The sequence below is a fragment of the Notolabrus celidotus genome, chromosome 9, assembly GCF_009762535.1.
Source record: "Notolabrus celidotus isolate fNotCel1 chromosome 9, fNotCel1.pri, whole genome shotgun sequence".
Classification (NCBI taxonomy): Eukaryota; Metazoa; Chordata; class Actinopteri; order Labriformes; family Labridae; genus Notolabrus; species Notolabrus celidotus.
Genome location: NC_048280.1, coordinates 9,232,135 through 9,248,955, shown reverse-complemented (window position 1 = coordinate 9,248,955; position 16,821 = coordinate 9,232,135). Strand labels below are relative to the sequence as shown.

The 16,821-nt window shown below is 39.4% G+C and overlaps 1 protein-coding gene across 1 annotated transcript in view; it reads left to right on the top strand.

Moving 5' to 3' along the window:
* The window catches only part of LOC117818303 (protein C2-DOMAIN ABA-RELATED 11-like), a 222,345-nt gene that overhangs the window by 187,979 nt on the left and 17,545 nt on the right, over positions 1 to 16,821 (top strand). The window contains exon 4 of the mRNA XM_034691114.1: positions 3,461 to 3,617. Within this exon, the coding sequence (XP_034547005.1) occupies positions 3,461 to 3,617 (157 nt within the window). The remainder of the gene's footprint in view (positions 1 to 3,460; positions 3,618 to 16,821) is intronic.

Genomic DNA, 16,821 nt, shown 5'->3' with positions numbered 1-16,821 from the left:
TAAATTATGAGTAGCAGTAGTAGTCACTAGTCAGAAGGGTGCCCAGCCTGCATGGACTTATAAGACACTTTGAGAACAATGGTAAAAGGAACAGTTGCATCACTATACATGTCAATGACCAAAAACTACCACATTGTTATACCTGAGATATTAGCACTTCAGCACTTCACTTGCTGGAACTCAACCATCTGTCATCCCCTCTCATGTGTATCTTTAGGTACAGAATGTCTGAGCAGCAGAGAATCTCTCAGGTAGTTACCTGGAGTTCATTTGTGTCTCTTTAATGTGAGAGATTATGTGGCTCGTATTGCTTTCTTATTGATATTAATTAAAAATCAAATACAAAAGTACAAATATAAAAATACAAAATGCTAAAAAGCAACTACTTTTACTGAAAATGAATGTGAACTTACTTTATAAACAGTCATTCAATTGTCTAATTTGAATACAGATGCCTACAAACATGTTCCTTATTTCTATGTCTGTCACCCCAGTCACCTCAACTTATTCTGACCAGTCCATTTACAGAATACAAATCAGGGGAGTGTTTTTTTCCCAAACAAAGCATCACATGAATTGTGTCTAAGACTGGCAAACGTAAGCAGAGGGACAATTTTCTTTAGAGAAAATGAAAATTTATAAAGATCATCTTCTACAACAGCTTTGTCCACAAAAACCAATAACTAGCTGTATGAAATACTTCATTATATCATAATTTGTGTATTTTCACACAATCATTGTGTTCATCATAGCTCATTATTTTATTAACAGAGAAGGTTCTCTGCCACAGAACCCTTCATGTTACATCACCATGTTTCTACAGAAGCTCAGAATGGACAAACCAAGCAGTGACTCTACAGCTGGACTCTGCATGTATTGTTCATTTTACGGCATCCTTCAGTTCTCCTGCATGCTTCGATGAACCTCTGTTAGATTTGTTTTAATTGCACGCACTGCTCCTTTAATAACAGTATTTACATTTAGGAACTTTAGTCCAGTTTATGTCTTTTATCTTCAATCCACTGTAATCAACAGTTAAATAGACTGCACTTCTGTTCTCCAGTACTTTAAATTAGGCCTAAAGGTACTGCCTAGGTCTATGCAATGAGCAGCAGCCTGAGTTTTTTTTCCCCAGTAAAAAGCCCACATGAGTTTTAAAAGAAACCAGGGGAGCTTTCATACCACTGAATATTTAATTTTAACAAAAGAGAGTTTCAGCCCGGACATTTGTTCAGGTGAGAAGATCCCAGGCTGCTCCTTTAATATTTACTCTGCTGTTTAGTCTCAGCGTGTCTTCCAGCTCCAGAGGTGAGGCTGAATCAGGTTTCCGACTCTTCAAACAGAAGCTACCGCTGTGCCTGAGAGGAGCTGTAATCTGTTGCTTGACAAATATTTCAGCTGAGTGTATTCCACTCTCAGCCAGGTGTGCTGCTGCCGCCTCTCTCTCTCTCTCTCTCTCTCTCTCTCTCTCTCTCTCTCTCTCTCTCTCTCTCTCTCTCTCTCTCTCTCTCTCTCTCTCTCTCTCTCTCTCTCGTTCTCTGTATGCAACAGAAGGACCACACTCCACAAGTCACCTTGGATAAGAGCGGAAACCTGATGAGCACAACCGAGATGGAGAGAGAGACAGAGAGCGAGGGAGAGATAGTAAATACACGAAAGAGGTCAGGGGAAAAGGAGACAATCAGAGAAAGTTTTAAGAGATTTTCAAAAGCAGATGAAGAAGAAAGGAAAAAGTCGACACAAAAGATGCAGAAAAAAAAGCTTTGAGAGGAAAAGAAAGAATTCATAAGAGGGGGAGGTGAACAGCTGAACAAGGGGGCAAAAGGACAGAAATAGCAACATCAGTGCGAGCAATTTGTGTCAGGGCAGGTCTCTCTCAGCTAAAATCAATGTCAATCATGTCATCACTGTCATATTACACACACACACACACACATAGTGTTAAACCCAAGCGGCAACCTCTGGTCTAAAAATATGAATCAATGCGGAAGTGTTAAAAGCTGCAGTTCATCGAGGATCCGCTTGAGGCTGGCTCCAGAAGTACTGGAAGTCACATACACATGTATGGGAAAAAGACGATCTTTACAGCACAAATAAACATGTTTACAGCCTGGTACAAAAGACGAGTGTAGTCTGAATAGCTCATTTCTTGATGTCCTCTCACTGTGAGGGGGGTGAATTTTTTTCTAACGTGGCAATTTCGAAGATATTGAGATTACTAGTCTTCCAATGAGAGGCACAGCTGCCTGTGGGAAGACTGCAGCTGTTGGCTAGGAGGCTCAAAGCCCGCCTCTTTACGTCACACTGGCTCGACAGCAGCAATAAGGCTGCCGCTGCCGATTGGCTTCAAAACAGCATTCAGAAACAGATGGGTGACGTCAGGGATACTACGTCCATATTTTATACAGTCTATGGTTAAACTCAGTTGACAGACAGAAAAAAGGTCAGAGAAAGAGAGGAATGTTTCAGGGTGTTGTAAAAAGAAAAAAAAATTCTGTCATACAAACATCAGGAAGGAAAAATGAGACAAAGCTCATTGTTTTCAAATGATGAATGAAAGTGACGATTTATATTATTTGCTACTCAGAATTTGTAGTTTTGATGAAGATTTGAATGCTACATGAAATAGGAAGACCATTTGTTATTTTACCCCTTTGTTGTAAAATTCAGTTCATGTCCTTTTTTCTATCCTGAAGTTTTAACCACTTCAGTGTCTCGGCTTTGGCTCATGTGTAATCGCTGCATCAAAATAAGCACGCTCCTAGAACTACAGGTACGATGCAACTGCACTGATGTGCACTTCAGGCGGCGCCCAGCCCATCTGTGATTTGTTTAAAGACACAAAACCAAGACAGATTGTTTGTCTTACACAATGGGGGAAAAAATCATGAATCATGCCAGATTGTTACAGAGAGACGTGGAGACATGTCTTCAAAGAACTCTGACTGCTTGGTGAAATGGTGAGGGTTGTTTCTCTGACTTGACACAGCTCCTCTACGGATTGGTAGAGCTAGCTATAATAGATGAGATGAGGTGTGTGTACTTTTATTTTTTTTAAGTTATATTTTTGGGCTTTTTGCCTTTATTCAATAGGACAGCTGAAGAGAGACAGGAAATGTGGGGAGAGATCGTGGGGCAGACATGCAGGACATGGTCGAGGCTGGGAATCGAACCAGCGACCCCTGCTACAAGGACTATAGCCTCTGTATGTGGGGCTCTTTGAACGCTAGGCCACCAGCGCCTCACGTGTGTGTACTTTCACGCCATCTTTGCATTTGAAAACAATGGCATTGATGCATTTGAAATAAGATTCTGATTTTGTCGAAGTGTATATACCTTTTATTTATTTTCTTTCCCTTTCTCTTCACCTCTTTTCTATTGATAAGTCAATAAAATATCCATTAGACGCTACAAAAGCTAATGTTTCTTTTTCTCTCTTCATGTGACCCTCATATTGCAGGTACAGTCCCCAGGAAGCCTCCTCTACTGAACAAACCTCTTGGCAGATATATGCTGCCCATGAAAGAAAGCCTGGCGCTGGAGCTCGCCCTGTAGGGGATACCACCTGCAGAGAAAGAAGTGGATGGAGGAGTCGAAGAAATACACGGCAACAACAAGTAATGTATCAAACTGAGAATGTTCTCCATGTCTACCATCAAAACCTTTCTGTAGCTCTCCGTGAGCCTTTTTTTTTTACCCTTCCTCATCGTCCTCGTTCTCTTTCATAAATAAGCACGGAAATGGCTTCTCCCCCAGCTGTCTGCTCTTCACGTCACTGCTGTAAGTCAGAAAACCTGAAAGGAGGCACTCAGAGCACACAATGACACCAACGCGCAAATACACAACAGGAAATAAACAAATATATACAGTTCCAGATGGCAGACACACACTCGCACCAGCTCATACAGCTCATGCAAGTGTGCTTAGAGTACACATACATACACACAAAATTCCTATGCACATATACAGGGAAATTGCATTGATATACCAAGTATGCACACATTTACTCTGTGTGATTGACGTCAGGGGATGAGAGGGGACAGTTTAAAATAGCGCCTGGATCGTGGCTGTGCTGCATACTTACCAATCATATTACGCTGTCCCTTAAAGATCATAGTCATTTCAAAAACCTGTTTCAATTTAATTTATCATAATCTAAATAGAAGACGAAGGAGGCTGGAGGAAAATGTGGAAAAGGTGAGGGAGCACAGTAGACAAGGAGGATATTTTTCAGCCTATCAGATTGGAGATGTTACAGTCTTGTGCGTTAAATTAAGTCCTCTCTACACATGCTGATGTAAGAAGTGTTAATTAATGTACTTAGTAAATGTTCATTTGTTCAGTGAAAGAGCAGGTGTTATTAACCAGTTGCTTACGAGCTGAAAGGGGATGAATCTAAAGTAGTTATAAGAGAGATCAAGTGTACAGTAAAAAAAACATATATTTGTTGCTGCAAAGATGGCAGTGCTTTCAGATAATATCCATTCATTGGTTCAGTTTAGTTTCTCACACTTGTATTCTTTTAGTTAATCTTTTTTTTCTTTTTACTTGAAAACATACACTAAGTAGAAACCAGAGAGAATAACCAAAGATTCCCCAGGGTAGTATTTCATACCTGCCACACTTCATACACTGCAATTTTCATCACAGCATGTGTGAAAGTCCAACCAAAGTCTGAACTGACCTTATATGTTGTGTGAGAAAAAACCACAGTAGTGAGAAAGCATTGGTTAAATTATTTTTAGACATTTCTGTGATACAGTGATCAAGCCTTGAGTCCTGAATCAGGGCTATTTTCTGAACTAAAGACAAGGGCAGTTTGAATATCTCTTCGGCCACCCCAGAGGTCACCGAGCTGCAATCTCTGGTCTTTAGAAAGAGGCAGATTCGGAAGTGCTAAAAACTGCAGTTCCTAGAGTGTCCACTTGAGGCTGGCTGCAAAAGCACTGTAAGCCACATATACACCCATTCTAAAAAGCTCATCTTTACAGCAAAAATAGAAATGCTTGCAGCATGGTTCAAAAAACAATTTTGTTCTGAATAGCTACTTTATCTTTCTGCACACATCATATGGGGGGTGGTGTTTTTGCTTTTACTCATTGGTTGCAGAGATGTGAAGATTCACATTCCTAAACTCTGATTGGCTGAACTGCTTTGTCAGAGGAAGGGCTTTAAATTTTAAAATCAACTGTTTGGGAGCTGCCCATAGTGGTTTTGGAAATATTTGTAAATTTACTTATTTAGTTGTGTATATATGTTGCGTATTTTTGTTGTAAGATATGTATATTTTTACTTCTTTAACTTTAACTGCTAATAACTTTTTAATAATTTATATTTTATAAGCTCTTGGTTGTTTTATACTGTTTTGCACTGTCTACTTTGCTGCTGTTACACTTAAATTTCCCCGTTGTGGGACAAATTAAGTATGTTATCTTATCTTATCTTATCTTAACTTATAAAATTGAAATAAATAAAAACCCACCCTAGAACAAACTGAGACCACCAGCTGCATCAGACCACAACACAGGTCCTAAGAGAGGCTAGATCTGTTTTTTCAGTTTTTCAGCAAATGAAGCCCAAATTTGAATATTACACTCTTTAACCGTGATCATTCGAGCAGTGGAAAGATCTAAGTAAACTATATCTAGGAAAGTGAGGATCCAGCTCTTGATCGTCAGCCTATCCGGGTGTTTCCACCTCATCGCAACCAACTTCTTGGCAGCAGTGAGACCGGCAAAAAAAGGTCTTTAGACAAGGATAGATAGACCGGTATAGACAAGAAGAATGGGTAAGGATGCTATTTGAAGATAAATAAAGGTACTAAAAATATCCATAAAACTGAGTAGACAAAAAACAGTAGTAGTTAAAAAATAAATAAAACAATAAAAAAGGAACATTAAAACCAATAAAACTTTACAATAAAAACATTATTACATCCTACATAAAAGCCAGACTGAATAGATCAGATCCTTTGGCAGGCTGTTCCATCACCAAAAGTTTTTCTTCTGTTCAGTGGATCAGCTAAAAGACAGGAGCTGGAGGATCTAAGAGGCCCTCCTGGTCCATATACTAAAAGCAGTCTGGTACGAGGCCATGCAGTACCTTAAAAACTAGTCATGTGTTCTGTTGATTCTCAGCAATGTTCTGTGTAATATTGAATGCTTATGAAATACATGAAAACCATGCACTGACCTAACGTAAAAGATGATATGCAAACATTGAATTTATCGATGCTTTCTTTTTATTTGTGTTGTTTATTTTTTTTAAAGTTGCTTTGAACATTGAGGACAAACCGGAGAACCCGGAGTAAACCCAATGTGGATTTTCTTTCACCGCTTTCTTTTACCTCCTCTTTTACGTCTCCTCTTACCGCCTTTTCCCTCACTGTTGTTCTTCAGCTCATTATCTGCCTCGTTTGCTGCTCCTTTTACGTCTTCTACAGACTTTTCCTTCTCTTCTTTGACCTCTTTGGCAGCAGCTGTTCCTTCTCCTCCAGACTTCTTCATCCCCTTTGTGACGACATCTTTTACAGCAGCTCCACCTTCTTTCCCAGCCGTTTCCACGGCCTCTTGTGCTACATCATCCCATCTTTCTAGAGACTTTTTCGTCACCTTTTTGACGTCCTCTTTGGCAGCAGCTCCACCTTCTTTTCCAGCCTTTCCCACGGCCTCTTGTGCTGCATCATCCCATCTTTCTAGAGACTTTTTCGTCACCTTTTTGATGTCCTCTCTGGCAGCAGCTCCACCTTCTTTTCCAGCCTTTCCCACGGCCTCTTGTGCTGCATCATCCCATCTTTCTAGAGACTTTTTCGTCACCTTTTTGACGTCCTCTTTTGCAGCAGGTCTTCCTTCTTCTACAGACTTCTTCATCTCCTCTTTGACCTCTACTTTAGCTGCATCTCTCCTTTTTACTCCAGGCTTTTGCATCCCCTTTTTGACCGCTTCACTGACACTGTCTGGACTTGATCCTTTTGGATTTCGGTCAGTGGCAGCTTGGGAGTCCTCAGTTTTTGTGCTTCTAAGCGAAACCCAAAGCCTTTGGTAATAGGTGTAATAAAACCTCCCAAATCTTGCATGGGCGACAGGGAAATACATTGCAAATTGTAATTCAGAATTGAGGTTTACATGGAAAACACGTTTAATCATCTTTATTCAATTCCGCTGAAGGTCTGGGGGTTAGGAAGGGTTCTGATTGGACAGCAGCGGGCGTGACGTATTTACGTTTACCGGAGGAAAACAGACTCTATTTCCTGCTTTTCATTTTCGGTTACAACATGGAAGACCACACAATAAATGCAACTTTCGCTTTGATTTTGATTATAGTTTTGAATAAGCAGCTCGACACATACGTACTGCTTCACTTTCATCTGAAAGCTAAGGAAGAGAAGAGAGATAGACGACCGTAGAAGGTGGCAGAAGACCATACTGTGGCGATTCAAAGCCCGTTAGTGCAACAGCTGCTCTACCTCAGCCTGAAATATGAGCCCGCCAGCGCAGAGTATGTGCGTCATCGCGACAGGACAAGGGAACGTGCATGCACAGAAAGACCGGAATTAATTTAAAGCGGAATGAACGTATACATGATAGAGGAATTATTCAATTTGGATTTAAAATCAGAATAAACCAGCCACGTAGCCACGTTTACATGAGACTTTTAATTCCTCTTTAATTCAGAATTAAAATTAAATCCTCTTTAAAAAGATTAAAAATGGCCATGTAAACACCTAATTCCGAATGAAAATGATCATTCCCAATTAAACTTAAATCCGACGTAAGTGGCTGGTTTATTATGATTTTACATCCAAATTGAATAATTCCTCTATCATGTATACGTTCATTCCGCTTTAAATTAATTCCGGTCGTTCTGCGCATGCTCGTTCCCTTGTCCTGTCGCAATGACGCACATACTCCGCGCTGGCTGGCACATATTCCAGGATGGCCTCCCGAAGCAAGCGTTTCACTAACTGTTGGCTTTGATGCACCAAAGAACGGTCTTCCGCCTCCCTTCTCCGGCCCTCTATCTCTCTTCTCCTCCTCAGCTGACAGAAGTGAAGCCGTATATTTGTGTCGAGCTGCTTTTTAAAAACTATAATCGAAATCAAAGCAAATTTAACGTGTTTTCCATGTAAACCTCAATTCGGAATAACTATTTCCATGTAAACGCGAAGGAGAAAACTTGAATTCCGAATTAATTAATTCTGAATTATTAATTCCGAATTTAAAAAAATCATGTAACTGTGGCCAATGTATACTGTACATGATAGAGGAATGATTCAATTCGGTTTTAAAATCAGAATAAACTAGCCACTTACCACACACACACAGGAATTAAAAGTCTCATGTAAACGTAGCCAGTTTGGATTTAAGTTTAATTCGGAATGGTCATTTTCATTCGGAATTAGGTGTTAACATGGTCATTTTTTATCTTTTTAAAGAGGATTTAATTTTTAAAAGTCTCATGTAAACGTAGCCATCCATCCTGCTTTCAATTAATTCTGGTTGTTCTGCGCATGCTTTCCCTTGTCTTGTTGCGACGACGCACATATTCCGCTCTGGCGGGCACATATTCCAGGATGGCCGCCCGAAGCAAGCGTTGGACTCGACCCAAGACTATTTGTTTAATAGGAGCCTTAGAAGAAATGGATATCATGAAAAGAGTTGATGGACGGAAGCATAAAAATGTGGACCTTTTTTAAGGTGTAGCGTATAACTGTAGCATCTATTTGTACTTATTATGTGGTCTTCCATATTGTAACCGAAAATAAAAGAAGCAGGAACTGAAGTCTGTTTTTTTCCGGTAGACGTAAATACGTCATGCCCGCCTCTGTCCAATCAGAACCCTTCCCAACCCCCAGATCTTCAGTGGAAATGAATAAAGACGATTAAACATGTTTTCCATGTAAACCTCAATTTGGAATTACTATTTCCATGTAAACCCGAAGGAGAATACTTTAACTCCAGATTATTTATTTCTGAATCATTAATTCCGAATTAAAAATCATGTAACCGTGGCCATTATTTTGCATGTTTCCATCATAGACTATAAAATATGGACGTAGTATCTGTGACGTCACCCATCTGTTCCTGAGCGCTTATGAAGCCAATCGACAGTGGCAGCCATATCGGAAATGCGGAACTCAACCAGGCAGAGCGTGACGTAGTGTGAGTGTCTTTTTCCCATTCATGTCTATGTGGTTTCCGGTGTTTCTGCAGCCAGCCTCAAGCGGATTCTGGATGTATTGCAGTTTATAACACTTCCACATGGGCTTCATATTTTGAGACCGGAGGTTGCTGCTTGGTTTCCATACTTCGTTTATTTTCACTTGTTGAATAGTTTAAATTAAATTGAATTGAAACATGCGCGATTTTTTTTAACTTTAAGCCCTGTGGATGTGATAAGTAGAGATAGAAATGGCAAATAACTGCTTTATTTTTGTGGCCCCTTGCATAAGTCAGTGTCCCAGTTTTGCCACCTCATTTAAAACAAGTCTGGATCCATCCTGAATGAAGACAGAAAGAACCAGCATTGAATCTCCAATACATTGACTCAATTAATGGGTCAGGTGATTCCGGATTTAAACAAACATGTCTTTTATTGACCCAGATGTGTAATGTAAAATGATTAGACACTCAAAGCTCACAGAAACAGATATAACTTGGCAAGGGGTGATAACACTTGCCCCACCTGCTGGTTGACTGCTCGGCTGTTAGAAATGGAATCAGGCGTTTGAGTGCATCTGCATTACGTATTATTCGGAGGTCCAGTTAGGTTTCTGTGGCTGCCTGTGCTGTCAGTCTGATATGTAATGAGAATTCTAAGATGAGCACACCCATGCTTTGCAATCTCTCAATTAATTTAGCATGACAGAGTACTACTATTTATCTTTTACCAGAAAAAAATATAATAAAGATAATCAACTTATTCTGAAAACAGAGGCAAAGAAAATTCAAGCTCTAATATCCTCCATGGCCATTTATCTGCAGGTTGTCAAACAAGAATTTAGACTGGGAATTACAATTTATTGGAAATGTTTCAAAGCTTTATGCTGGTCTGTAGAACATGCCAGTTGCTTCAAAATGTCTTTGTCATTGTGGTAAAATGAAAACAATGTAGGATATATGCATACAGGCTGGGATATATGAGTTCTACAGCAGACTAAAACATACATTTTCTCGCTTGAGCTAACTTCTCACAGTGCTTATTTCCAGAGAACATCAGCAGGATGTAGAAGATGTAGTGATACCAGAGCCGGTAATAAAGCTATAAATTATATCACACAGCTTTTATGCATAAAGTAAAATGGCTCATTATCACAAGGCCAGCATTGAGTTAAGCAGTCCCTCAGGAAACATAGACTGGCTGCAGGAGCTGCAGATGTCTCTTCAGTGCGTGTGTGTGCGTGTGTGTGTGTCATACAGTCCATTAGTTGCCTCGCTACCACTGCCTCAGCAGATTCCTGTTCCATTAAACACTACATCCTGTCAAAACAATGATCAATAATATGGTGTAAAACGGGAGTGAGTAAAGGTGTGTCTGTGTAAATATCTGGACATTGTGTGTGTGTTTGTGTTTGTGAAGTTTGTGTTTATTGTATGCAGGGTCAGTTATTTGTGTGCCTGTTTTTATGTAAATACCTGCAGGGCTGCATTTTCGTGTCATTATGCGTCGGTGGTGGATATCTAAAGGTGAGGTTAGGAGGTGTGTATATCTCCTCTGAACAGGTTGTGTGTGTTTCCCTTTGGATGATATATACTAACACATGATAACAAGACATTTAGTGACTCTCACACTCTTTGCATTAAAAAAAATCGATAGTTTTATCATCAATTTCAGCTGGAAATGGCTGTGATAATGCCCACGTTTTTCCATAGGGGAACCAGAAAGTGCCTGCAGTAATAAACTGTATTAGTAAACCAAATATCTGGAAACACACACACACACACACACACACACACACACACACACACACACACACACACACACACACACACACAGATATGTTTGTATGTAGTATAGGGTAGCATTTTGTGAACGCCACAGTATTCCTTTATGTTTTGAGATAAAGGAAAAAAAATGTGCAGAAATACAATCCCAGTTCCTGAAATGTTTTAGAAGCTGTGTAAAATGTTGATGAAAATATATTTTTTTTTTTGCAAATGATTTAAACTCTAATGAAAATAGTGCAGAGGAGACCAAACAGATGTTGAAACTAAAATGTTGATATTTTATGATTCATATCAGAATCAGAATCAGCTTTATTGGCCAGGTATGCTTGAACACACAAGGAATTTAACATAGGTAAACTGTGCTCTCTTTGTACAAGACATAAGAATAAGACCAACAAATAAAAATAAAAATAAAATAATAACATATAGGCATGACTAATATGTACAGGCTACAATAATATGATAAAAGTGCAGTGGTGAGTAGCAGAGGTAGTTTTTACATTAAAAAAATAGCAGTTAAATAATACAAAAAATAGAAATATGGAATTCTGCTTGGAGAATTGTTGCATTGTGTATTTACATGTATATTTACAGAGAGTATTGATCCAAAAGGTATGACACTGTTATGGTTTAGTGTTCATCAAAGTGACAGCCTGGGTGAAGAAACTGTTCTTATGGCGGGTTGTTTTGGTGCACAGTGATCTGTAGCGCCTGCAGGAGGGGAGGAGTTTGAAGAATTTGTGTCCAGGGTGTGAGGGGTCAGCAGTGATGCTACCTGCCAGTTTCCTGGCCCGGGACCAGTACAAGTCCTGGATGGGGGGCAGGTCAACACTGATGATTTTTTATGCAGTCCTTATAGTCCGTTGCAGTCTGTATTTGTCTAGTTTGGTTGCACATCCAAACCAGACAGTGATGGAGGTAATATATGCTCTTTTTTAATTTAATGGCAGCAACACTTTTTACAAAATTTGGGAAAGGGACAACAAAACATTAACAAAGTTGTGTAATGCTATAAAAAACATCTGGAGGAACATCTCCCTACTAATTAGGCTAATTAACAGGTTAGTAACATAACTGGGAAAAACCAGGGGCATTCCAAAGAGGCTGAGTCTCTCAGAAGTAAAGATGGGAGGATGTTCATCACTCTTTGAGAGACTGCTTGAGCTTGAATTTGTTGACTGCTTGAGTTCAACAATTTCAGAATAATGGTCCTCAGCATTTAACCCTCCAGCTATGTTGCGGGTCAAATTGACCCTCATAAAGTCTATTTTAGGCAATATATCCCTTCCAAACCTGCTAAATGCAGCATAAAAATCTGCATGTGACAGAAGAGGTGTCGTGTTGATTTATCAATATCACTTCATTAAAAAAAAAAAAAATTCAAAATGTAAAATGAAAGTAAACAAAAATATTTGTCCTGTAAAACTCTGTCCAATGTACATTAAAACAAGTTTTAACATTAATTTTAATGAAAAACGAGTGAGTTACCCTCACTGAACCATGATCAGTGAGAATTAAAGAACACCAATGGACTATTATTGATTTAAACGGTTAGTAATGGAGTTAAAAATTTGATTTAAAAAAATGTGTATTGGGATTTTTTGGGGTTCTGGCACTTTTGGATAATTGAATATGCTCGGGGAATATGCCCCAGGAACATTCTTGCTGTTCCAGAGAAACGAACAAAACAGAAGGGTTAATTGTAAGGCATTTGGGTGTTTCTGCAGTACACAATAAAAGATTCAGAGAATCTCAAGTATTCTCTGCAAAAAAAAATGGACAAGGCTTAAAACCAATACTAGATGGCTGTAGTCTTTGGGCACTCAGATGGCACAGCATTAAGAACAGACATGACTCTGTAGTGGGAATCGCTGCATTGGCTCGAAATTACCTCCAAAAACTATTGTATGTAAACACAGACCATCCACAAATGTAGGTTGAAATGGTACCATACACAAAGAAAACCATATGGTCCAGAAAAGCTAGTAACTTCTCTGTGCCAGAGCCCATTTGAGATGGACTAAGGCAAAGTGGAGAACTGTTCTGTTGTCTGACGAATCAAAATGTGACATTCTTTATGGGAATCATGGACGCTGCATCCTCTGCTCTAAAGAGGATCATCCGTAGTTCAAAAGCCACCATCCCTAATGGTTTGGTAAGTGCCCAATGGCATGGTTAGTTTAAAATATATAGAGATTTTGGAGCAACATATGCTGCTATCCAGACAATGCCCTTTTTCAGGGACGACCTTGCATATTTCAGCAAGACAATGTCAAACCAGATTCTGCTCATTATAACAGTATGGCTCTGTAGCAGAAGTGTGGGGTTGCTTAACTGGCCTGCCTGCTGTCCAGATTTGAACTTTTGGTGCATCATGAAATGAAAAATACGACAAAGGAGACCCCAAACTGTTGAGCAGCTGAAAATCCTATATCAGACAAGAGTAGGACAACATTTCACTTTTAAAACTCCAGAAACTGGTCTCCTTGGTTCCCAAACGTTTACAGAGTGTTAGTAAAAGAAGAGATGATGCAAAACAGTGCAAAACATGTCCATGTCACAACTTTTTTACAAACATTTACATTTAATTTTTACAAACCATTAAAAACTTCAAATTTCAGCGTTAGATATATTGTCTTTGCTCTGTTTTGTATTGAACACAGGGTTTCAATGATTTGCAAAACCACCAAATTCTGTTTTAAGGATATTTTTACACAGTGTCCTAACATTTCCTTAATTGGGGTTGCACAGAATAAACCACACGTCAACATGTTACTTCTACTACTTCAAAATAAGTCACCTTTTGCCTGCACTTGTGGACCTTCCATACAATATCTCAGGATTGTGTCATAAGAATCACATCTTAGTATCACCAAATATAATATAACTCCATTGTAATATCAAGTAGAGTTGAATCAACACCTTCTGACTCAATCTCACTGAAAACTAAACATTTTTAGATTCTCAGTGACAGAAGTTATTGCAGATTTCTTAATATAAAACTGTGTAGGTGTTTCTAATAAACTCTGTGTACACTCAGTCATTCTTATACAAGACAGGATCCTCTACTTTTGCCTATATTTGATGCTAAATTTGCCAGTCTCAGAAGAAACTCTATTGTATTTTTAGATTCTGAGGCAATGTAGTGAAGAGTGAGAGAAGTAAAAGAGGTGTTTTGTAACATATTTTTCAGAGTATGTTTCTTCTTTGACCTGCGCTGTTTTTTAAATGTTTTAATTGATATAGAAATAATTTACATGACGTTGTTTGTTATGAAAGCAAAACACAAGGCAGAATAATAGCCAATCACAGGATTACAGAATGAAAATACTTTATTTTAAAGTCAAGGTAAAAGAGGCTGCATTGTACTGTCTGTGTGAACTGGAAAGTCAAAGCAAAATTGTTGTTGTTATTACGGTGTTATGACTGCTCCTGCCACTGTTGCACAACATGCAGCTTTTGAACAGTGTAGATGAGTCAAATAAAAAAGTCTGAATTTAAACTCTGTTTCAGTTCTGTATTATTGACCCTCCCTGTGAGGCCTTTGTGAGAATGGATAGCTGGTTTTTACCTAAAGCCTTTGGATTCTGGTCTGTAATGATGACATAGCTCTTCCCTAATGGAGCTCCAGCCTTGACTTACTGTATGGCGCCTGATTTACTGATCAATTCATTGATCAGAGGTTTGATTGATGCCTACACGACCCCCCGGCTCTCTATTCTAAGCTCTCTGAAAGCTGTACAATGCTCACTCATGCTCTGATCATCCCTCCCAGTTTCTCTCTCACTCTCTTCATTCTTCTCTGTCTGAAACTCTGCCGTCAGGCGTTTTTTTTTCTTTCTTTTTCCCTTGAAGGGAATAGAGCACCCTATCTTGTTGTATCCCTGACACAATAAAATATTACGCTGCAGGGATCGAAAGCTCTCGCTCCTCCAAGCACCAACGCGTAAATCTCCACCTCGCTGCCGGCAGCCGTCTTAACATACATGGCTGTCACTAGGTGTGTAAAAAGCCATCCTTTTTTTCCCCCTCTTTTTTTTTCATAAATGGGAGGATGTGTTCCGACTAAACAAGCTCAAAATGACATTGAACCTTGAACTCTGTAAAGGTTTGATGGAGGGGAGACTTGTAAATCTGTTATGTGATGGCTAATCTCAAACCCTTTGCCCCAGCCCCTCCCCCAATCACATCCAACCATCCGATTTTCCCGCCTTGGCTTGAATAGGGGCGTAAATCGCTGTCTCTGTGTGTAACTGGAATGGAGTCAGAGGGTGCTTTACCAGATATGGCAGTAAAAATAAATAAAGATAATAAAAATACATAGATGGATGTGGGAGCCAAATGTTTGACAACTTGAGGGAGAAAGTTTGGATGAAAGAAAGGAGACAAAAAAGGGCGAAGATAAAGGTGAAGAAGTATGAAACTGAAAAAATGAAAATGATATGGCTGGGCTCACAGGAGATGAAATGCATGACTGATATAAGGTGATTCTGGAAGTGCTGTCAATGTAGGAAACACAATGCCGTCCAGCAGACCGTCGAAAAAGGGCTACGCAGACCTACGGCGTAAGCTAAGACATACTCTACGGTGTAGGCTACGGCGTCGCTTCTACACAGAAGTATAAACCAGGCTTAATGTTAGCTAGCATGCTGCTAAGGAGATAAATAAAGGTGTGTTCATACCAAATGGGATTTAAATTTGTCAATGTGCAAGATTACTGAATAACTCCATGGCAAAGTGCATATTGGCAAGTAAGTACACCATTTTTTAATGCAAATGATAAAACTGAAAGACATGAAATTGGGGACATTTCAGTATGCACGTGAGGTCACCACCACCAAATTTGCATTTCTCTGGTTCCCTGAGATGCAACAGAAGTTATGAAGATATTGATGTGACTTCTATCAAACAAAAGAGCATTTTGAAAGTGTTCATGTCCTGACAAAGATGGACCAGACAAACCATACAAATATCATGTTGTTTTGATCTGTTGAGCACAATATAAACAAAAACAATCTGATTTATGAAGTTCATACCACTGTAGTTAAACAAAGCACAGCTTCTGTGTGACCTACTGTATACAGTGAAACTGAGACTCCCCTTGGATACAGGTGAGCAGACCTCCTCAGCTGAAACAAAACACTTGTAATTAGTTTCCATCAGCTCATTTTTCTCCAGGGAATATCACAAATAAAATAGTGACAGCTTACCTTTTTTGTTGTCATGTCTTGAGGGGACATTTTCTCGTACCTTCTGGTTCAACCTTGCATGAGTAATGCAGTGGAAATATATATTTTTCTTGTTTGGTCTGAACACACCTAGAAGACACAATCTCACCTCAAGTTTACTCTGTAGAAGAAACTACATGTCTCATCCCGTCCATCCTTTCATAGCTTTGTTTTTAATGCTGTATAACTACTTAAATCAGAAACTGGCCTTCGGGGCAAAGAAATAAGTGAAAAGGTGAAGGAAGAGGAGGAAGAGGATCTGTCAAAGGTAGGAAGAAGGAAAAGAAATTGAGCCTTAGAAGGAGTTATAAAAAAGAGTGAAGAGAAGATAAATGAGTCAGGAGGAAACCTGTACATTTGCATCTCTAAACCATAAATTCACAAATGACTCCTGCAGCTCTGTCAACAACATGCAAACTCAAGATGACTGACAACTTAATGATTGGCACTTAAAGGGGAGGGGAGGAGGGGAGCAGTGGGGCAGAGACGGATAGATGGATAGACGTGGGGAGAAAGAGGAGTTAATGAGAGAGGGAGCAGAACGGAGATGCTTTAGGATGGTGACACTTCAGGAAGGGTGATGAATGAACTCATGGATACTTGAATGCACATATGGATCTGTGGATAGATGAATGGAGGAGATGAAT